Source organism: Bacillus rossius, chromosome 1 (assembly GCF_032445375.1).
Source record: "Bacillus rossius redtenbacheri isolate Brsri chromosome 1, Brsri_v3, whole genome shotgun sequence".
NCBI classification, from domain to species: domain Eukaryota; kingdom Metazoa; phylum Arthropoda; class Insecta; order Phasmatodea; family Bacillidae; genus Bacillus; species Bacillus rossius.
Window position 1 is genome coordinate 357,409,966 of NC_086330.1, and position 24,128 is coordinate 357,434,093.

Sequence of the window (24,128 nt, forward strand, 5' to 3'; positions counted from 1 at the left end):
ATTTCCAACTGCTACGAGGGCAGTGCTTCGGCCACTGGTTGGTCTAAAGGGTGGTTTCACACTAAATGTTGCAGTCCTGTTGTAGCTACGACCAACTGTAGAGGTTTTAACCTCATGATTCCCTTGAACACTAAGTAGTTTAACATTTTCATTCGCCACAGCACGACGCTCTAAGAATGCAAGGAGATGGTCACAAGTGGGCAAATCTTGCTCCACAGCTATTTCAAATGATTCACGTAAATTTAAGTCTAGTTTCTCAAGAAGAATATTCAGTAGGAGAAAGCTCCACTCAGACACTGGAAAATTATCAGCCCTTAATGCATTCAAATTCTCTTGCACCACACTAACAAAGCGGGATAATGAGTCTGGTGGGTTAGAATGCACAGATGGAAGATGAAGTATTTTCTGAACATGAATGGTAGCAGCAATGCGTAGATTCTGGTATTTCTTTTCCAGCAATGACCAAATTACTTCGTAATTTTCGTTGGTGAGGGGTAAATTACTTACCAGCTCTCTTGGCTCATCTTTCAGGCATCCAATAAGATAATGCAGTTTCTGCACGTTGCTGAGTGACACATCTTGATGCACAATGGATTTAAAAAGCTCAGAAAAGGATGCCCATTCTGCCCTGCTTCCTGAAAACACCGGCAAAGGAAGTGGAGGCAGGACTGCACGTGAGACTGTTGCACGAGAGGTTAGGTCTGCCGCTCTAACTGTACACCGATTATGTTCAATACGAAGCTGCCTAAACAACCTTTCGAACGTCACAAAGGCTGTCCCCAATTCATCAACTGTTCGTACTTCTGGTTTCGGCGGTACTGCACACAAAGCAAAGTAGTTAGCCAGCAATTCGTCTTTCTTTTCTGAGACTTCTTCAAACGCAATTGCAAATTCTTCAAAAAGATCTGGATTGTTGGCTGTTTCCTTTAAAATTGCACTAACTTCGTTTACTTTGTCCATAACATAGTCAAAAATGATAAGCTGTAACTCGGTTGTTGAAGCCGCCATGACACCAATAGCACACACACACAGAAATGTTTTTAAAACTGGTTGCTCATATCTTTTATCCGGCCCGGAGGACCAAAATTATGTTTTGATGTATAAACTCAACAACATCTATTGCCGGATAATGTATTTTATTTTCACCACAACTAATTACAAACCAATAACACAAACCGCCATCTTGCTAGACTCCTTGTTTGTTTTCCCACAATGCCAAGCACTTCAAACAAGTCAATATGATGAAAAGAGAAAGGAGAAAATTGTCTATGTCCTGTAAATATTCACACATGCGTGCACACTATCTCTCTCTGATGTCATCAATGCATTGTGGCAATCATCTTGATGGTCCTTGCTGCTCCATCATGAACTGCCTAAAATCTCGAGTATTTATACCCTAAATTCTTCCCTCTCTCCCTTCTAATGCCTCTCAAACTTTATAGGATGAAATAGAAAGTCTGGGACGGCTACAAAAAGTTCTAGAAGGTTCTTCACTGTAGTCCATCGATGCACAGGCAAGTCTTCCAGTTGTATTCTTCTTCTTGCTAAGATCTCGGTTGGTTCCTCTAAGTTTGAAGCTGTTTTGGAAGGAACCCTCATGATTTTTCTTGAAGGGTACTGTCTTAAACAGCACAAAGCAGTAGTCTATCTATGACTTGTGATGTCAGACGATGATGATTCCACATGGTAAACAGGTAAGGTTGTTTTTCTCTCGTGTCTTAAATGTTTTTAATGTAGAAAATTAACACGAAACGTCTCGTCACCAATACACACGGACATAATTTTTCGTGAAAAAAAATCTGATAACTCATTATACTGCAGTAAGGTATGTCTGCATCATCGATCGTTCCCTTTGTAATCGGCGGAAGTCTGCAAGAGAAGCCATCGCCCGGTTTGACCGGTCCATTCAGAACGTGTTTGCTTCCGCACTGGATGGCTGTGGTTGATGCGTGCTGACAGTGTACATGTGCTTGAAATAAACCCAGCCAACCACGAAACACGGACAATGCTGCAAAGTTTTAACACACAGCTGGTCTGAAAATCATTTCGCGAAAAATACGTGGCTCTATTTATAAAGTATTCTCTCGGGGACTTTGGCCAATAAAGACACGACCAATGGATCAAAAAATAACAGTACCTTCAAGTCAAGACTTCACGTAACAGAACCCATGAGTATTGAGTGTGTCTACTCATTTAACTCTTATCTTAGTACGCATTGTCAGTGATGTTTTGAGATGGGTAGATGACATTGTCGTGTCAGAGTGCCGCTAGAGAGTTGACTCATCATACCTATACCGGTTCCAGAACTGGTCGTAATGTGTTGGCGTTCTGTCTGAAAACTATTCATGAATGCGTACAGTCGTGAATTATGCTCTTAATTTCCCCCGAAGAGATGAGCAATCCTTCTGGGTAAAACCGGCCGAGATCTATACAGTAAAATCGGTAATGGTGGTGGTCCTGCCCTCGACACACTCGTAATCACATCCTGTCGTGTGAACGGTGAACATCTTGGAACCACTTCTCGATGGCCTTTGCATCATCATCGTCGTCTCTTCCAGTCGCTTTCTCCAGAAAAAAAAATAAAAAATGGGAGGCTCGTTTCCTTCTTATTACACTCGGACATAAATTCTCCCAGCCTTCTTCGTCTTCTTTGTTCGGGACTGACAAGAAAATGAATCCCTGAGTTACGCAACGCGTGCGGCAATCCACCGATGACTGAAAACGAGTTGGCCTTTTCCGCTGCTTGCAGGCACGAAGGTCTTGGCAGACGTTGTTCCGAAACACAGAGAAAACGACGAGGCCAAAAATTTTACGTCACAGATGCGCGTATCTAACCCCCACCTTGGAGACCAAGGACTGGATTCCCACTACATTGAACCCGGAGTAGATTGTATACACCATTCCAGGTGAATGCTGGGGCAGTTCCTATTAACAAGGCCTGTGCGAGCACTGGGTTTTTGTTGCGAAACGAACATCAAATCGAATGTTTAAAATGGTTAAATCGAATTGCAAATATTCTTCTCGGCGAAGCTGTATTACACTTATTATTTTTAATCAAATACAGGATTAAAGTTAAAAAAATCGTTCAACTTTTGTAATGCTTGAACTTATTAAGTGATTAAACAATTGGGCGTTATGTATACATCATCATGCAATAAAATTATAAAATAACCATATTAATACTGAGCATTCATAAAAAGCAAATGGAACCTATTCTTTTGATTTTTTAATAAACCGACTTTATTCAAGCAGAACATGTACAGAACACAAACTCATGATTTTCATGATCAAACATTAAGCTTCCAATGTTTTGAAGCTTTGTAACAAATGCCGATATTAAGATATTAAAGTTTTTTTAATTGTTTAGTTGCTTCCAAAATTATTTTTAACTTCCGTTTGAACACGTTTCAAAGGCTTTTTATTTAATTTTCCGAGTCATAAAGTGTATTAATTACGCATGGTAACTCTGGAAATACGAAAATAAATACCAGAGTGGAAAAAATTTGAGTTTAATGAGTTACACGATTGTTTAAGTAAACCAATTATATAAGATAAATTTTCTAAATAAATATATATATATTACGTTATCTCAACGGTTGTCAGCTTTGAAGTGAGAAAATATTACGACGGACGATCGGCTCGGTAGCTGACGAAAGAACTGCTTTCACTAGGAATCGAACCCTCGAGCCCGAATAGCATTCATCTATATTCTCTCACCATGCTTTTGGAATTGCCCTCAGCACAGCGCGAGTTTGAGTCCCGAACGCAACCCCACCAATTCATCCAACTCACACAACTTCCACATGGTCATCATACATCCGTTATCTGTACCATCGTTAAAACCTAATAGCTGTTTCCACCAAACATTCGTTATCTGCACCACCGTTAAAACCTAATAGCTGTTTCCACCAAACGTCCGTTATCTGCACCACCGCTTAAACCTAATAGCTGTTTTCACCAAACATACATTATCTGCACCACCGTTAAAACCTAATAGCTGTTTCCACCAAACATCAGTTATCTGCACCACCGTTAAAACCTAATAGCTGTTTCCACCAAACATACATTATCTGCAACACCGTTAAAACCTAATAGCTGTTTCCACCAAACGTCCGTTATCTGCACCACCGCTTAAACCTAATAGCTGTTTTCACCAAACATACATTATCTGCACCACCGTTAAAACCTAATAGCTGTTTCCACCAAACATCAGTTATCTGCACCACCGTTAAAACCTAATAGCTGTTTCCACCAAACATACATTATCTGCAACACCGTTAAAACCTAATAGCTGTTTCCACCAAACATCCGTTATCTGCACCACCGTTAAAACCTAATAGCTGTTTCCACCAAACATCCGTTATCTGCACCACCGTTAAAACCTAATAGCTGTTTCCACAACTAGAGGCAGTGGGCGGCAATCCGCGGCCTGGAGCTCTTCGCGGGTCCGTGGTTCGAAGCCCGGATCTGCCACTCGGACTTCGAGGCACGCGATGACTGTGATGACAGTACTACCCGCGGCGGTGTTGCCGGATTGAGCAACAAGCCCGAGCTAACGGAGGAACGGATGACGGACGTACGCGACGGGCTATAGTAGTAATTCCGGCCTAAGGTCGGTATTCCAAGACACAAAAATAAGGGTTCAGGTGTTGAATATGCTACACCTGTACCCTAACCAAATTACTAATGCACGATAGGACACGGCCTGTCCCTTACTTTTCGGCAACCGTTTTTTTGGCGTCCTATCTGTTGCCGTTCTGTTTGCCAAAATTACGCGAATGCGCAGAGCTCATACTTTTTCGTTGATTTCGTCCAGATGGCGGAGTCGGATTTGGCGCCATTAACTCGTGTACAGTCATTTTTATGATCATCGGGGGACGCACCAAGTGTGTTGGTGTGCCAATTGAAACTTTATAAGAGCGAAACTATTCTGGAATACGTTTTGTATGCTTTAATGGTCATCGAAACTTTAAAAAGTAATTGAGAAAATTAAAATCACAACCATTAAATTCTCGCGATGCTGCTGCTATCTGTAGGATATTTGGCACGGAAAATGTATCGGTGGTTGCCAAACTGTCCGATAGAATGCATTGAAATCGGTTTGTAGCCTCGCGCGGGGCACAGTTTATTAAAAAAAAAAGGTGGCTTATCCGTTACGTAACAGGGATTGGGTTCGGCACACGTTCTGGAATACGGCCCGCGAGTTAAGGGGTGCCTCCCATTTCAGGTCAAGATTTTATATTCACAGTAATTACAGATAAACTTGTACACTTTTTCAATTGTTTAACTTTCACGAAATGAAAAATATATACAGCTCATACATTTTGCATAATTAGCTGCCAATTTAATTTTTTTTTAACGTTTTTGGGTTGTACAAATAAGGAAAAATTTAATTTATTGCAGAACTGAAACTTTTTAGGTTTAACTGCAATGCCACTGGATACTTCAAGGAATGGCCTGAATTTCTTTCAGAAAATATTAATTAATTTCACCTGGCACTTCAAAATTCTCAAATTTGTTACAATTTTGACAGCAAATAAACATGAAATGAGTTCATGTCATAGAAATGCAAACCATGTCGTAAAGTAGCCAGTGGCTTTGCTGTTAAACCTAAAAATAAAATTTCAGTTCTGAAATAAATTAAATTATCCTTATTTGTACAACCCGAAAACGTTAAAAATGTAACTTTGGCAGCTAATTATGCAAAACGTATGCGCTGTATATATTTTTTTCATTTCGTGAAAGTTAAACAATTGAAAAATTCTAAAAGTTTATCAGTGATTAATAACAATATAAAATCATGACCTGAACAGGGAGGCACCCCCTTAAGGTTGCAGTTGTGTCCCAACAAGGTGGAGCTTGCTCGCTACCTCGCCCTAATGTCTTGAGCTCGCCCCCGTGTCCTCCGGATCACCGACGCGCCCGTGCAAGCTGGTGCAGGTGGGACGAACACTCCGCCACAGACGACGCGAGGGCAGCCGCAGGAGAGGCGGCGAACGAAAGAGTTAACGGGACACGGCGGAAGCCGATTTTTTTTTTTGGCTCGGTTCCCCAAGGTCGGCAGTCCTCCGAGGCTGGCTGGCCTTTTGGCCTTGCCTTGGAGCGAGCTCGCCCATACTCAAGCCGCAGAGCACCTTCGCCAGCGCACCGTTATAAACTACAGTGAATTCACGGACTTCCTAACGAAGGATTTACCTCAATTATTCGTCATTTCTAATAGCTCAATCGTCGTAGAAAATTCTAAGTCGTATTTCGACCTCCAATATGTGTGTTTCGTTCTAAAAAAAAAAAAAAAAGGTAAAACATACACGTGGACAAAAGAAGAGTTTTTTTTTTTGACGTGACAAAGTCTAATAAATCTATGAACGCCGGCTGCACACACTAAAAAGTGTCCCGTTACGCACATTGTTCCGTTACACTGTGTCCCGTTACGCTCATTGTTCCGTTACGCTGTGTACCGTTGCGCTCGTTGTACGCTTGCGCCGCATCTATCTCTCTTCCACTCGACTGTTTATAAAGTGAAGTGAAAAGTTAATGTGGTTTTCATTGCTTATTACAACAACAATTTCGGCAATAAAGGTTAATTATTCTTGCATTTTAAAAATCTGATTACTAGTATAATTTCAAGTATTTATTCTTTTATTTTTAAAATAAAAATTATTCAATTTTATTCATAAAGTATACAATTATTTCATCAATGTTTTGTTATGACGTCATGTTAAACTGTCGTCCGTAAACCGACTTTACAGACAACCAATTTTTTTTTTTTGCTTTTGAATTTTTTTGTCCATATACCAAGACCATTCATTCGGATTAATGTTCTAGGTAAGTGTCCGTTAATTTAAGAAGACATACGTTTTAATTAAAGAAGATACCTGGATTATTTTGTAATCAGCATTCTTCGAAAATTGAAAGTGAAAAAGTTTTTATCAGTTCGGTTCCTCAGTTGATTTAATGCAGTATTTTTGACAGACACCATTGCAGTGCAAAACTGCATTGGTGTATGTCCGAACAACTGCATTAAATCAAAATTACCCATTGCATGAATCATTAAATAAAGGTTCCTCAATTGTTTCTTTATCCTCCGATGGGACAAGTATTTGCAAATCATTCACAGTACTATACTAGCTTCAAGTCATGATATTTTAACAAGTTCACAATTTCCAATTTTAACTACCTTAAGGCACTATATAGATAATTATATATAATGAATAATGTTGAATACAGGCTTTACCACATCTTTAGACATGCTTCAAATTTACAGTACACAGACATGAAGAATGCATTTTCATATATATTTTTAAGTAATAACTATTTAGTGAGGTTTTTTTTACAGAACTAAATAATTTAATTTTTTGTATTTAGCTATATTTCTTTTAATCATGTAAACCCCATTATCTACAAATGCGGCCAAACGAAATCTACAGTAATAATGAGCACACAAGTTTAAAAAAAACGAACACAAATGCTACATTTCTCGCAGTCCAAGTATGCATGGATCTAATATATCATAAGAGAGTTGATTATGGTAAAAAAAAAATTGTTTTAAAAGGGTGCAGATCTACAAGTTCCTTGGTTCTCCACCCAATTATTACCAGATTTATTGAGTAGAATTTTCACCTATATGATCTTATTTCTGTTTGTCATGAACAAAAACTCTCATTTCAGTCTATTACAAATTAATACAAGCCCCCCAAGCCCGTAAACTTTGGAATTTTGTCGAATGAAGCTCAAAGACAGGAAAGAAAAGTTTTCATAAGTGCTCGAGGAACAAAAAATCAAGTACAATTTATATTTCCGAACAAACCTGACGATTTTCAAGACTTGATATACCGTTATACAATACGAACAACTTTTCGTAGAGAATCCCGATTTCTACAAGACAACCCTTTGCTATGTTAGTCATGGATAGTAAACAGTCAGAGAGTTATTTTGAAATACCCTCGTTATAGCTACCTTTCTTTTGTTACGCCCCACCAGTGCAGAACAGTTATGGTATTAAAAAAAAAGACATTGGCCACTATTATCACATTCTGAAATGTACAAATGCAATCCAGTTATCTTAATTCATTGGGTAGGCAACTTGAAGCCATCGCGCGCGTCGCTGACTGCCTACATCCCAGGCGCGAAGATGGATTTTAAAAAAAGCCCCTAGGTTCGCTCGAGAGTGCTTGGACGGTGTCCAATTCGAGCTTTGGCGAGAGGGCACCAACATTCCCGGAGGTGCGTACAGGCTGTCGGGACGGCAGTTGATCAGCGAACAGCTGCGTGATCCCATGGTAACTGCCCCCGTGAGGGCTGGATCACCACCGGTACGAGCTCCCAAGAGCCACAGGGAAACGGATACGCCATTTAATCGCAGCTTGGAGGTGTTTGGGTATATGAGAAGTTGAGGCGACCCATCCCAGCATCATTGTCACCCGCTCCCCCTCAACCTATTTAGTCCAACCTGTGGTTGAAGCAAGGGACACCTTATCCCAAGAGTATCACAAGTAACTAATCAAGTCTACCACATCTGTGAGACCCCATCAGCCCCCAGACAGCTTGTGGCATGCAACCTCTACCAGCTGCACAGGCTGGCACCGGAGCTGTACCGTCGCTCACTGCGTGCACTCCTTATCGGAGAGAGGTAGGTCTGGGCGATCAGAGCCATCAACTGTCAGTGCGAGTCCTCACCGTGCGACCCGGGGCCGGTAGAGGGAACCTCAGCTGGGGGTCCCAGCATCAACAAGGGTCACCCCGCACCACCGCCTTGTACGGTCTGTCAGCCCGCGGGCTGGCGGAGTAACTGCCGCGGTCCGAGTCGCAGGAAATCCCCCAGGAACTGGTCACGTGAGGACAGTCCCTCCGGTACTTCACCGGCCCCGATGCCCCAGAGCTTCCAGAATTCTTCCACGCCTGGTCGCTTCTGGTTTCCACAGCAGAAGCCGCACCCAGACTAGCCTTTGCCGTTAAACCATTGGTTCTTCACAGTGAGCCACGGCCTGAGGGCCCGGCAGTGCTGACACCCCGGGCGAAGTTCCCCAACCTTCTGACGTCGCCTGCAGAAGAGGGCTTTTTCCACCTCACCAGACACCTATTTCCAACATCTGATGATTTCGAGGGAGGAGGTCTCCCCGGCCGAGCTCACTCTGGTGAACACGAGGAGATAGTAGCTGAGAGGCTATACCCTGTCGGATTCTGCCTCGGACACTAGAGACGGAGATGGTAACAGCTCCGACACCTCAGAAGGCGGGCACCACTTCCAAGGTGTCGGGGGCGGCCACGTGACGCGAGCAGACGGACACACGCTCACGCACCGTCGCGCACTCACTCACGCTCACGCACGTGGCTCGCCGAGGTGGCTGACCTCACCCGCGGATATTATTCTTCGCTTTCCTGACCGAAACGTTGTACACTGCCTGAAATTCACCCGGCCAAGTTTCTAATCAAGCTAAGCCAAACGAATATCTTTATAGGACAATAACTTTTTGTATATTTTGTATATTCAGTTTCGTAATCGCACATAATTTTACATCCAATTCAAATAGCAGCAAATAAGGAAATGTAGTTAAAACAATTCAATGTATATTATAAGTAAATTAAGGTGACATAAATATTAAATGTTTAAATTTGTTGGTTTTTAATATCATGCTCATTTTATCTATCACAATATTTATATCAGGTTTTGCAACTTTATATCTTCCAACGACTGACGCATGCAATGTTAATATTGACATGCGGGGAAATTAAATGTAAACCAACTAAAGGTTGAAAGGCACTCCAACACTAATGACAGTAATTCAAAATATGTTCCCGAGTGCTCCTCCAATTGATACGTCATTAATGTTTTTTTTATGGAAACAACAAAGTGCACTGTCACGTCTAGAATTAAGGCAGTGCAGTGAGTCAGCCGGCACGAAGTATTTTCGTCGAGGTGCGTGAAAACTATTCAACTTTGGGCGAATATCATGGGATTAAATGGTTATAAACTTTGTAAAAAAAACTCACCACAGACCTCTAGGGCAGTGTTTTAAAATTATATAATCTGTATTTCTAAGGGTTTTTCAATGTTAGCAAGACGCCAAATGTCTCAGAATGAGGAATTCGGCCTAATGTTAGGCGTGCTTTTTTATTGTGGGAAAGCACATGATTATTAACTCAACAGTTCTCTGTAAAAATAAAAATAAAAATCAATCAAAATTATCTCCCACAGGTCATAATAGTTATTTTAGGCCATCATTACTTTTATTAATCTACCAAGATAGCTTTCTTGCATTTCAAGTTGAGTAACAAGTTTTTTCTACCAAGTGTTAATTTTAATTTTATCTAATATCAGTTTTAATGTCACAAAAAGAGTTCTTAATAGTTACCTTCTAAAGATCGCAAATAACGTTTCAAAAACATCTGCTGAGGAAATTTGTTGCCAATAACGAGTGCCAGAGAGCTACGTGAATAAATTAACAGGAAGATACTATAGTTAATTGTATTGACGAGAAAATTAAATAACCAACTCAGCCAGCGAGAATGAGCCTTAAGGCTCCCGCCTACCCGGGCACACACACGGTGTGCAGAGCTCCAGGACAAACAACACAAGTGATTTGAAAACTGCTCAACATACGGAGTGTTTGCGAAAAAAAAAAAAAAAATTAGGAATACGTTGAGGGTGGATGAAAAGTTACGTTTCCTTATTTAGTTTTTAAATAGTATTCTTAGAATAACCTGTAGGCATGAAACACCGAATACAGATTCTTGAAAGCACTCAAGGGACTTGAATAACTCCTTCATCTCAATTTCTACACCATATAAAGTTGTGGTTAACGCTATAAATCTCATAGTTGTCCTGTGCACGACGAGATGACTTTGCGCCAGTTCAGAGGCGATACTGCGCTAGAAACACCAGCAAGGGCGTCGCCAGCTGATGGCCTAGGAGGGGCGGGGGGGGGGGGGGCAAGTTGTGGGAAAAGGATGTATTTTTTTGCATTTGGCTACACTTTTTCGAATCACTAGTGCTCTAGGGAAGGGTAGGGGGGCAACTGCCCCCCTACCCCCCATGGCGACGTCCTTGAGCACCAGCGATTGTCGGTTTTAACATCCAGCCTAACACAAATACACTCCTGACCAGGCAGCGCAATTTCGCTCCGAGTAGACGTTGGACACCACCCCCCCCCCCCCCCAAATCCCCCCCCCCCTCGTCATTAACCAGCAACTGCTACGTCGTGTATCAGATTACTCTGAAATACCGTACCGCCTTTCACTTTCCTGGTCGTTCTCCGTTGCACGGGCGTGACCTTGAAGCAGGCTTTCACCTCCGCTGCGGATCGCAGAGCGCGCCGGCAGCCACATCGAGTCCAGCCAGCCACTGCAACCTCCAGCACACACGCCGGCCTGCAAGACACGTCAACGTGACTCTTGCATCACACACAAAAATGCATCCGACACAACTGGTAGGGACTTCCCGCCCAGAATTTAAAAAAATAAAAAAAAAAATAAATAAAATATCTTTACGGGCGGGAATTCAGATCTGGAAATAATAACCCAAAAATTAAGTAATTTGATACTATGTGCTCATTTTCCTGAATTACAACAATCTAAACGCGTGTCCACAAATTAATAATCACACTTTCATAAGTCCACTACTCACTCTACCCACCGGAGCTCGGGGGGGAAGAGGAAGGTACTTGTGCCTCGGTCGTGCCCGTTGCAGGAGGGGGAAGGGAGGTTCCCTAGGGATCCCGCAGGTAGGCGCGTCTGGCTGGCCGGCCTCGTCTCTAGCTGCCTCGTAACAATTTACTGCTGTGGATATGTGTTTCGACCGCATTCCGCAACGCCCAAAAAAAAAACTTATTTATTAACTTAGGCTGTGTCCGAATCCAAGAACGCAGTTGTGTACTTGTAACGTTACCATCCGTAGTTCACTTATCCTTGTAGCGTACTTTGACAAATCCGGACGTGTTTCACGTTTGGCCTCTTCAGAGGTGTTAGCAAAGTAAACAAGTGGCTTGCACTTGTTTACTTTCATGAAATAATTTTTATTGGAAAATAATATCAAGCTAATATTATTAATAATCAACACTTCATTAGTCACACGAATTTAATGCAATTTACTTACTGATTCGCGGTTACGGTCGGTGCATGTATGTATTTGCATGTATTTGTTGAAACTGCCTTATAAAATTATTTAAATATTTGATTAATTTATTGATTTCAGTTAAATCAAAAGTGAAAATTAATTTATAGGTTTTCAAATTAATTAAATAATGCATGAGATTTGATCTACGTTTTTTTTAAAAACGCAGACTTTTGCAACTCGATGCGAAGAAGAACATTTGTAACCAGCATTCTTCATAAATTTATGGTGAAATATTTTTACAGTGTATTATCAGTTTTATTGGCAAATCGTAAGTCCATGGTCATGCTCATAAGGCGATAATCAGTCGAGGGCATAGTTAATATATGGTCGCGACCAGAGATTAGGAAAGGATCCAGATGGAGCATTAGCCGTCAGACGTGAAGCCGTTTTATCTCAAATTTTTTCTGATTTTCACATACCAATATGTCGGAAGTTTGTTTATATTTGTATCAGCGGTTCTAGCCTGCTTTTATTAACGACTGTAATCAAGCTGCTCGGAAGAAAATTAAATAAAAATATTACTGGTCGATACGTTGATACATAATGTATTAAAAGTCCAAAACGAATATTCACAATACAAATGTAATGATATGAGTTGACTTGTATCTGCAATTTAACCTCCAATACAGGTACAACTGGTACGTGTGTAAAAAAAAACGGGTGCCATATTGGTACGTGTAGAACACTGAAAATTTCCCTCCCCTTTTGACTTCACCCCCCTCGTGTAGAATCTGACATAATGCTCCATCCGTATATTTCCCTAATCTCTGGTGTTAACACGATGGTGCAGAAATGTGTATATATGATTTTAAAAAATGTTATTTTCGTGTTGCAGGGTTGGTGCTGCTGTCGGCCACTGGCGAAGCCCTCAAGGGCAACGTGCTGGTGCTCAACAAGCTGAGGTCCAAGCCAGACGACACCCCTGCGCCCTCCCCCGAGGACAAGGGGACGACCGAAGAGGTGAGGGCAGTCGATGAGAAACCAAAGTTCGAAATTTTTATAATATTTCGTTTTCAGTTGCCAAGAGCTTTCCGGCAGGGGTCCAGAATTTTTCACACGAGATAAAAAAATTCTTTTTCTGCGGGCTCAGAAGATGATTTAGTGTCCGTGTCACTCAACTAGTTTCAAAATTTGACAGTTGTCAAAAAAGTAAATACCCTTGGCATACACATTTCTCAGCTTGTCACTCGCAAAGCAGCACAGACAGATGTTCGCTTACGAACAAACACCACCACATGTGGTTTTTTTATAAGCACTATCGACGGAAGACCAGATTCTGGACGTTCGGGGTCCACCCAGTTAGGTTTTTTTTTTTTTTTGTAAGTGAGGCGGGATGATAAGTGCGACGCTTGCTGGTGTTTCTAGCGCGGCGTCACCTCTAGAAGCGCAAGGCTCTGAACTGGCGCACATTCTTCTCGAAGTGCATAGAGCGAATTTGAGATTCGATTGGTAACCGTAACATCATATGGCGTAGAAATGAAGGTGCAACGCAAGTTCCTCGAGTGCTTTCAAGAACCTATGCTGGATGGTTTAAATACGAAATCCGGAAAGAGAAACTGCTCAACCGCCCTGGGGGGTATTCTTAAATGATTTTCGTAAACAGACGTCAATCGGATATCTTGATCAGTTTTTAAATCACGAGTTTTTTCTTTCTGAAACACTGCACACCGTATGCGTGGTCTGGTAGGCGGGGCACCTTAAACGGGAACACCAAACATGAAAAAGAGCAAACAGCGCAGCAATACGACCTGGCGGACCAAGGTCAACAGCAAGAATCCACCCGAATAAAAAAAAAACCTAGCAAATCCATGTATTCTCATGTTGCAAATACACTTATAATAAAATTTTAAAAATACTGGACACGGAATTTACAAAGAATTGTTTAAAAATGATGACGGGCTTGATAAATATAAAAAAATATGTGTTTTAAACTACGTTTCTGGGTGCGAATCACACGTAGTTTCCGCACCCAGCTATGTCTGTTATCGAATCATTTCGATTTGCAAAGCGAAATTTTAAACTAAGTAACGAAACGGCTCCGATTAAAAGCGACAAAAAAAAAAGACTTTAAAAAAATTTACCAAACTCCAGCTTTGGACATGCTTTTACTAAAAATCGTTGGCTTCGTGAACTTTGGTTCCCGACATCCACCACAGATGGCACCACCGTGGTCACACATTTCCGTTTCATTCACCAAATCACCCCTATCCAATACCGCGAACCCGAGAGCTAAAGATTTTGCACGTCCGAAACCTTGGATGCTAGTGACTCGATAGGTGCCAGGTTGACTGCAACGAATCATACAATATGCCGGATTGAAAGACGTGCCACTTTTGAGGAATGTTAGATTCGAGACGATGTCACGCGAGCGGCGAGGTCTGGCCGCGCACCATTGGCCGGCGGCGAGGGCCTGGGGACCTCGCGGGGAAGCCTACGATTCACTCGTCCTTCTGGACATACCCGAATACTCACGTTGGGAAGCCTTCTTTTCACAGGCGAGAGAGCCAAACGCCCGATCGTGCATCTTCGGGATTTTTTTTGTTCATTGTAAATAAATATAAAACTCATGATAACTAATGGTCAATTAGGTTAGGTTAGCTACATTATACGCTAAATACTTTAAAACATTGTGGACGGTTGATTTGGTTAGGATAGCTACATTAAAGACACGGTGAAATCATGTAAACGGTTTCCCCCAAATAAATACACCTGATGTACGGGGGAAAAAAAAGAAGCGATCATGAACTTCGGAGAACTTCGGGTTTGGCTCTCTCGTCTGTGAAATGAAGGCTTCCCAACGTGAGTATTCGGGTATGTCCAGAAGGACGAGTGAATCGTAGGCTTCCCGACCTCGTGTTCTCCGTCGTCACCGGCACCTGCAGTCCGCCGCTAGCTCGCCGGTCGACCTTCGCTTCGTCCACTCTCCAGGCGGCATTTCCATCGGGTGCTTTCCGAAGTCGCTGGTGGCCCGCCCCTGATCAGCAGAGCAGAACAAGGCCGTAGCCAGGATTATGTGAAGGAGGGGGTCGAGTGCAACCATTATGTAACATTTCTTTTATATTTTTTTCTTTATAACTGAATTTTATTTTTAAATTTAAATTATGGAGGTTATATTTATGTTTAATTAAATACCTACACTCAGGAGCTAAAATTCCCTTTCATTAAAAGTTGTTGTGTAACTATTATATATCTTTATTCGAGACCATCATTTTTAAATATGTCGGTCCTGCTAGGGTTCAAGGGTGCGGTTCCGAAGTACCATCTGCCATCTTGAATTGTGAAGTCACGGTGGCCATATTGTCAAATTTCCTCAAAATTCCTAAAACGTTCCCTATTTTCGAGGGAAAATTAAATCCCTTTTTTCCTCAAAAAATCCAGAGGGGCTAATTTTTTCTCATAGTGGGGCAACTGTATTTATTTTAAAACCGAATCCTTACTTTTTACGATAGCCGCTCCCGAAAAGTCTTTCTGGAGCCACATTTGGCCTTGTTAGAGCTTGCCTGAGTTTCTTCTGAAAGTATCCATGTACAGTTTAACACGATTCAACCAACCATACATAGGCCTATACTATGAATATACAGTTGTTTTGAGACAAACCATTGAACAGAATATATTCGCAAAATATAAGTTTGACGATCTTTGGTAGTGAAAGAGTTCTGTGTTCTTGATGTTTAGATACGAGGTCGTGGGTTTAGGTCACATCGCGGACATTGGGGTTTTATTTGGATAAGTAAGCCTTTACGCCGTCCCTCACTAAACCTTCTGACTGAGGCGTCAAAATGTTTCACCATAAATGTAGGCACTGGTTACAAATCTTTCAGAGATACTCACACTTTTATCTACTTAGTGTACTTAACTTTAAAAATAAGCTCACGTGAGACTTTTGGTGTATTAAGAAAAACTTCACACAGAAAAATTTTTTTTGCTCGAGTGCTTGTTTACACTATTCACAACGGCACACAGAACTCAGAAATCAGAATCTGCTTAGTTTTCACGAAGATCTAGTTAGTTGTCCAGATCCCAGAAAAAAAAAACCTTCGTTTATTGGAGGTGCATTCTTTGTTGAAGAGCCCGTAAGTATGCCATAATTTCAAACCTGTCAACCAAGAAACTCGTCCACGTGCTGAAATAAAACGTAATATTTTTTAATACCATTTCAAAACGAAAGTATCCATGTATCCATAAAAAAAAGGGGTAAATAATTTTACATATTTGCATTGATTAGTGTTTTTTTTTTTCAGCATTTAAAAGTTAAGATTTGAAAACATAATCTTACAACAACTTTCCCTCAGTTTTTCTTCTGTAGCACGGTTCTTCTCTCTGCATCGCGCAGTGTGGTTTTCGTTTGAAAATAATGTTTGTGGATAATGCCAGACTCGTTTGCAAAGAAACTCATGGCCAGGTCTCCAGGTAGACAAGATCGTAAAATAGTCGTTGGCCCAAGGGGTCCACTTACGCTAGGTCCATTGAACACGGACAATACCGCGAAAGGGTATGTTGTAATGGCTGACTGTGAACTACATCTGCTCAAACTGACACATAAAGCGAGTATGTCACGATGGAACTTTGTTTGGGATATCCATTGGGAGTTTTCATGACTTCTGGTACGGAAGTTTGTCAGAATGTCTCATAATTACCAGTGTAATATTTCAAACAATAAAAAAATAAGTTCCAATAAGCGATACGTTTAAATTAACTAAAGAATAAGCGATAATTTTAAGAATTATTGACCATACTATTTTTCCGTACAAATAAAAGTACGAATTCCCTAATAAATAAACCACTCGCGCAAACGAATTTGGCAGAAACTGTGAGCAACATGACTTGTCCCAGGTGGAGAAGTTTTTTTATGAGGGAGGGGGGGGGGGGTGGGGAGAGGACCGCAGGGGAGGCTTGTGTAAAGAGCACCGTTGTGGTCCCCGAAGGGTCGCTACCGGGAGGACTGTGGTGGCCATCCCCAATGAGACGAATCGCAATAATAAAAGCTTAGTAGTATATCTATTCAATTTTAATTTCCCCAAAAATGCTCTGGGGTGGGTGACTCGTCTGAGCTACACACAGGACCATGTCGTACATTGGTCCATGACATGTCTTTACACGACACATGTACATGAAGGATTTGAGCATCGTATCTTTTTTTACACAGATCTACAACACCTAATTATAACACATGGTGATTACAGTAATTACCCCAGAGAACCGCAGGCGATGTCACAAGTCAGTTTCTCATAATGTTCGTGAATATTAAAACTGCCATCTGTGGGTGGCTGGGGACACTACACTTTCCATAGATGGTGTAGGGCTGCAATCAGGGCCGCAAATAGAGTTTCTGGCACCCGGGGCATGAATGGATTCATGCCCCCCCCCCCCCCCCCTCTTTTTTGCACATACCACACCCACGGAAAAATGGTGCTATTTAAGCATTTTCCATACCTACATGTAACAGTTTCTGTGCTACTGTAACTTCCATGCATGAACCCACTATGTCCATAAAGAAGTCCGTATAATCACTAGACTTGTTCATTAAATATGTTGAGACGTTATATTGTAAATCAGAATAGACATTCCCGGCATGCCAGTTAAAAAACTTTTTACTAGTTACCAGTTGTAGTAGGAATTACAATGCAAGCGATTTCGGCGCCCCCACAGCCCCCCTCTCCACCCTAGTGGCGGCCCTGGCTGCAATGCACACTCGGGAAGAAGATGGTTCGGACTGAGTTGCAGTGTCGGCCGAGGCCAAAATTGTGGACATGACAATTGGTCTCGCAAGTCCACGTGTGCGAGCGAGTGTGACCACGTGTGTGTTGTGTCTCCAGGCGGCGGGCAACGGCACGCTGGCCGAGGCGGCGGCGACCAACAGCACCTCCGGCAAGCCGGCGCTGACGGGCATCCCGCAGCTCGACTACGTGCACGACCCCAACCTGCCGCGCGAGCTCAACGGCTTCAACCTCAAGGACTACCCGTTCTACGACCGCGTGCCCGAAGAGATGGACTTCAAGTGCGACGGCCTGCACGACGGCTTCTACGCCAGCGTGCTGCACAAGTGCCAGGCGAGTGTCCATCACATCAGTCGGGCTTTACGTCTCATCGTTATAGAGATCATTAGAGATGACCACTCATACGCCAGCTTGCCCCACAAGTGTCCATCATATCAGTCGGGCTTTACGTCTCATCGTTATAGAGATCATTAGAGATTACCACTCATACGCCAGCTTGCCCCACAAGTGTCCATCATATCAGTCGGGCTTTACGCCTCATCAATATAGAGATCATTAGAGATGACCACCCATACGCCAGCTTGCCCCACAAGTGCCAGGCGAGTGTTCACCATTTCAGTTGGGCTTTGGGTCTCGTAGTTCTAGAGATCATTAGAGATTAGGGCTTGCACGACAGCGTGCCACAAAAGTGCCAGGCGAGTATGCATCATATAAGTCGGGCTTTATGTCTCGTCGTTCTAGAGGTCATTAGAGATTAGGGCTTGTACGACAGCGTGCCACAAAAGTGCCAGGCGAGTGTCCGTCATTTCAGTTGGGCTTTACGTCTCATCGTTACATAGGTCATTAGAGATGACCACCCATACGCCAGCTTGCCCAACAAGTGCCAGGCAATTGTTCACCATATCAGTTGGGCTTTGCGTCTCGTCGTTCTAGAGGTCATTAGAGATTAGGACTTGTACGACAGCGTGCAACAAAAGTGCCAGGCGAGAATGCATCATATCAGTCGGGCTTTACGTCTCGTCGTTCTAGAGGTAATTAGAGATTAAGGCGTACCAGGGGCAAATGTCCGTTATTTCAGTTGGGCTTTACGTCTCATTATAGAGGTATTTAGAGATGATCACTTGTACATCAGCGTGCCGCACAAGAGCCAGGCGAGTGCCCTTTATTTCAGCTGGGATTTATGTCTCATCTTCATACAGGTCAATATAGAGACAACGGCTTCTACACCAGCGTACGGACAAATGTCGGACGAGTGTCCACTCTTTCAGTTTGGGCTTTACATCTCGTCGTTATAAAGGTTATTAGTGATGGCTACTTCTACATCAGCGTGCGGAAAAGTGCCAGGCGAGTGCCCACTATTTCAATTGGGGGTTTTGTTTAATTTAAACTGCGATATGTCTGGTAGGGTAGGTTGAATCAATGACAGATCAGGGTGTGACTAAAAGTCCGATGCTCAAAAGTAGGGTGTTTCAATGGTGGAAATGGGGAGAGAGAATGTCGATCACCCTCAATGCTGATTATCGTGCAAGCGTTACTGAAGTGATGAAACAGTGCTGCATTTTTTCGTTATGCTGCCGACACACTTCCACCACTCCTCTTGGACAAGCCCCGCTGGAAACATGGCGTAAAGTACACTCAGGCTCTCTCCCAGTTGCACAATTCGTAGAAGTGGTGGTGTTAGCATGTTATTACGCACCTATTATTTAGTTCTGCCATTAAAGTTTGTTATTGAAGTGTGAAGTTTCATTTCTAACGATTGTGGTGGCCACGAAACCATTTTTTTTTTGTTTTATTGAAAGTCTTACGTTTGTTTCAGAATTTTGTTTCACGTGTTTTCACAACTGGGTAACAAAATACCAATTTTCTTAGTGGGGTAATTAAAATTTTTTGTTTTATTAAGTTCTAGAATCAGAAGAAAAAGAAACAATAATAATCCTACATGGCGACTCCTGAACCTCTTGCTTCAGATCTCTACCACCAGGAAGCATCAGTGTATTTTTTTTTTTCTTCGCTCTAGTTGTTCATGCGCGGAGAGGGGTGAGGCCGACCACTTTCTACATCCGCGCGCGCGCCAGGCGAGATAATATCTCTCTCTTTTCCCCCTCCTTTCCCCCTTCTCCCTCTCGACTTGCACGTTCGGACAATCGCACTGCATATCTCGCCGTCGGTCATGCCTGTACTCATGGGGGAGAAACTAATTGCCCAGACTGAGACGTTGTAGTTTTTTGAAGTAGTTTTAAACTCATCCGCCAGATAGCAGCTTACATAATATACAAATATAGCCAGTAGCGGATCCAGAGGGGGGGCTGAGGGGCTCAAGCCCCTCCAAAAGCATCTGGGTCCACTATTGTTTTAGTGTTTGTCTTGATAAAGCCTAGCCTCAGCTGGGTCAAGCCCCTCCCAAACCAAAATCCTGGATCCACCACTGAATATAGCTATTTAAATGTGAGAAGTAATCCATGATTTATTATCAGGCAAACACATCAGTGAAAATTCATTCACTTTATTTTAGTAGCCATATATTTTGTGGATGGCAAAACCAGAAATTTTGCATCTCATACACATTGATATATAACGTACTTTTTTTTATAGTACTGATGGGCCCACCCAAAAAATAGAGTCACATGTAACGCCGAAAATGATTTCAGTTTCCACCGTAAGAGTAACACTTCTATATCTCCCTCCTTCTATGCCTGTACTAGCCGCACTGGCCAGGGGAACCTACTATAAGCTTTGAACTAAAACTCTTATAATTATAGCTAAATGCCTTAACACACCACCATGCAAAATTATTTCGTACCAACTTATACAGAAAAAAGTTACTCTATCAGAAGAAAAAGCTACTATATCAGAAAAAAATAACTAGATTGTAATTTTCCACGGCTTTAGACAATTTTACGATATTGATCACGCATGTTTATTAACGCTAAGTGTAATGCCACAAAACTAACATCATATTAAAACTGTCATTTATTTAATATTACTTACATTGACACATTCATATAATTCTGACTCACAAGAAAAAATTAAATTTTATTATTATTATTATTATTATTATTATTATTATTTAGCACAGCTTGCTGAAGTAATGAGTTCTTCTGAAACAGTAAAATACGTAGCTGACGAATATATCAGTTTTTTTTTTTTAACTAAATGAGTTAGTAGTGTGTTTCTCAATTTACTTTTGTTCTATTTCACTGCTGAAAATATTATTTAAGTTAATGGTTATGAAAAAGGGAAACACATAAGAGCTTTGACTAATGATGTTAAAAGAGGAAACATTTACTCTTCTACATAATTTTTAATTTCAACAGACATACTAGATATTGGGTAAACGTACCAAAAAACTAAAAAATCTTTTAAAAATGTACTAGATCTAGCACTAAAGCTCTAGAGTGGAGACTCTGTTTAGCTAAAAAAAAAAAAAATTACAAGTGAGTATCACATTACGGATCGATAGAAAACCAACTTTTAAGACATCTGCGATAAAAAAAAATTATATTTTGCAGTTAGCATCGTTTGTCTCTGCGATACAGAAATGTCTTTTATGCCCGTGTTTTTAAGTATTTCTGATGTTTTACTTTCTTTAGTTTGTGGCAATGTTCTCCACTGCCCTTCCCAAAATTCAAGATTTTTTCGAGGGGTAATGTTTTTAGTAAAGCAGTACCTATATAGCTGATTATGTAGGTCCAAGGTCATGGTGACCTAGTGTTGTATTTATATTTATCTCAAATAAAGAAATCTGAAATGGTTCGTAAAATTTAATTATTTTGTTTGGAATAGCATTTAACTGTGCTTCTACTGGGTTTCACAATAAAGTTGACTACGTTACTAGTTACGTAAGTGTGATTTGCAGTGTTTTATTTATTTTAAATGTTATTTTTATAACTACATTTTTATGAAAAAAAAATGGGTTTTTGGTGTGTCATGGACACGGCCGTGTGTTGTACGTGAATACGTGTACGTAACAAGTAATATTTTCTATACATAATTAAATACGCTATTTCTTTATTATTCACTGTAACTATTTTACACTAATGCTTTATATATGCAATCGATAGATTTTGACGAGAGCTGACGATTGAAACTCAAACGAACGTCGCGTCGTAGCTTCTCCGAGTCAAAAGTTATACTAAATGGAAATATCCAAACGCAGAAAAATAACCTCCAAATAGCGGCGCTTCCCCCTCCACAGCGCGCGATGCGTCATAGTCCTCACTTAGCGTAACGAATTCTTTGATCCTTTAGATATCCAGCGGTGTAAATAAATTTTGGATGGCGATGATAGATATGTAGCTGCAATACCAAACTGTATCCCCATATTTTGTTAACATTCGTTTTTTGAATTGCCTCCCACTATAGAAGCAATAATTAACAGAATAACACAGATTGGAAAAAGTTAAATAGCAAACATGTATAAAAGTTATAGTTAAAATAATCTGTTCGTTAAAGTAATAAACATATTTGAATTAATGAATGCAAATAAAAGTAAATTTATCAATTAAATTGTAGATTTCATTTCACTCCTTCTTTGTATCAATACAAAATAGTGATAATTCAATAAAAATGAGTTTCAATCGTCAGCTCTCGTCAAAATCTATCGATTGCATATATAAAGCATTAGTGTAAAATAGTTACAGTGAATATTTATGGTGTTAAAATAAAATTATTTTAAAGACGTATTCAAGTAAAAAAAATTGGTTGTCTGTAAAGTCGGTTTACGGACGATAGTTAAATGTGGTAACGTCATAACAAAACATTGATGAAATGATTGTATAATTTATGAATAAAATTTAATAATTTTTATTGAATTATCACTATTTTGTATGGACACAAAGAAGGAGTGAAATGAAATCTACAATTTAATTGATAAATTTACTTTTATTTGAACTCATTAATTCAAATATGTTTATTACTTTAACGAACAGAATATTTTAACTATAACTTTTATACATGTTTGCTATTTAACTTTTTCCAATCTGTGTTATTCTGTTAAGGATAGGACGATGATAGGAAAAGTAGGAAACGAATGGGAGTGTTTCAAGTTTAATGTGCCTCGAAAAAGTCAAATCAATGGTTGTTCCAATCGAGTGGAAGAGAGATAGATGCGGCGCAAGCGTACAATGAGCGTAACGGGACAAAGCGTAACGGGACCATGTGCGTAACGGGACAATGAGTCAACCTTTTTCGTGCGTGCAGTCTGCGTTCATCGATTTATTAGACGTTGTAACGTCAAAAAAAGAGTATTACTTATGAGCGCATTCGATGTTCCCGCCGTATCTACAGCACTCAGGGTTATAAAGCAAGCGAGGAGACACAGCCTTGTGAAACAACTGACGCCTTTGAGCTGTGCTGCACAGAGAAGGGCGTGGCTCAGGCTGCGGTCTTCGTAATTACGACACGGGCGTACCTGCTTCGTCGAACGCAACAGGAATGAATAAATAAAAACATAACGACAACGCCGTTGGCCTTGGAACGCGCCAACAATCGAGCCCTGGGTGTCCGTGACAGCTCCGGCCGAGAATGTCAGATACAGGCTGCAGGTTGATCACGAGACGAGTCAAAAACATCGGCACGACCAGGGGCGTAACTAGAAAAAAAGTGTTTGGGAGGGGGGATAGATGAAGCTTGTGTCCCGGGGGTGGGGGGTGGGGTTAGAATGTGATGCCCTGAACTAATAGCAGAGTAATTTTAACTATAGATATTTACTTGCAAACCATTGTTTTAGAACATAAAAAAAAGTTGGAAGGCAGATAAACTTAATTAATTACGATGTATTAAAAATTATTTTTTTATTATTTTTTTTTACCATTTAATATGATCAAAGAATTTTTTATATAGTGGAATTAATGTGTGATGGCGATGTGAAGGTTTTGGTTTAGTTGGTTCGAAAAAATAAAGAGGGGGTGGAGGAAGTCAATATGTGTTCTTGTTCGGTTGGAAACGAGTCTAGTTACGTACCTGAAAACGACATTTGGTATGAAGTGTTTCTCAAGAGGCAACATTTTTATCGTCAATAATAGACAAAGTGTTTAAGATGGAACACTGTGCGTCTGAATTACGTTAACGGAACGAAGTTCTGCAACCACTTCGAAATTTGTCTCTGTAGCTAAATTATTTCATTGAAACAATTTGGGGTAACAGCTTTATTTTCGACAATTTTTTTAGTGGCCAGTTGCTACCCCAAATTATTCCAATGAAATGATTTTGCTCCAGTGGCGAAATTCGGGGTGGTTGCAGAACTTAAATTCAGTTAAACATAATCCAGACGCGCAGTGGTCTATCTTTAATACATTATT

General features: G+C 41.0%; 1 protein-coding gene across 2 annotated transcripts in view; it reads left to right on the forward strand.

Moving 5' to 3' along the window:
- The window catches only part of LOC134528281 (nucleolar protein dao-5), a 164,650-nt gene that overhangs the window by 124,220 nt on the left and 16,302 nt on the right, over positions 1–24,128 (forward strand). For both annotated transcript variants that reach the window (XM_063361771.1, XM_063361772.1), the window contains exons 3-4: positions 12,948–13,072; positions 17,929–18,162. In XM_063361771.1, the coding sequence (XP_063217841.1) occupies positions 12,948–13,072; positions 17,929–18,162 (359 nt within the window). The remainder of the gene's footprint in view (positions 1–12,947; positions 13,073–17,928; positions 18,163–24,128) is intronic.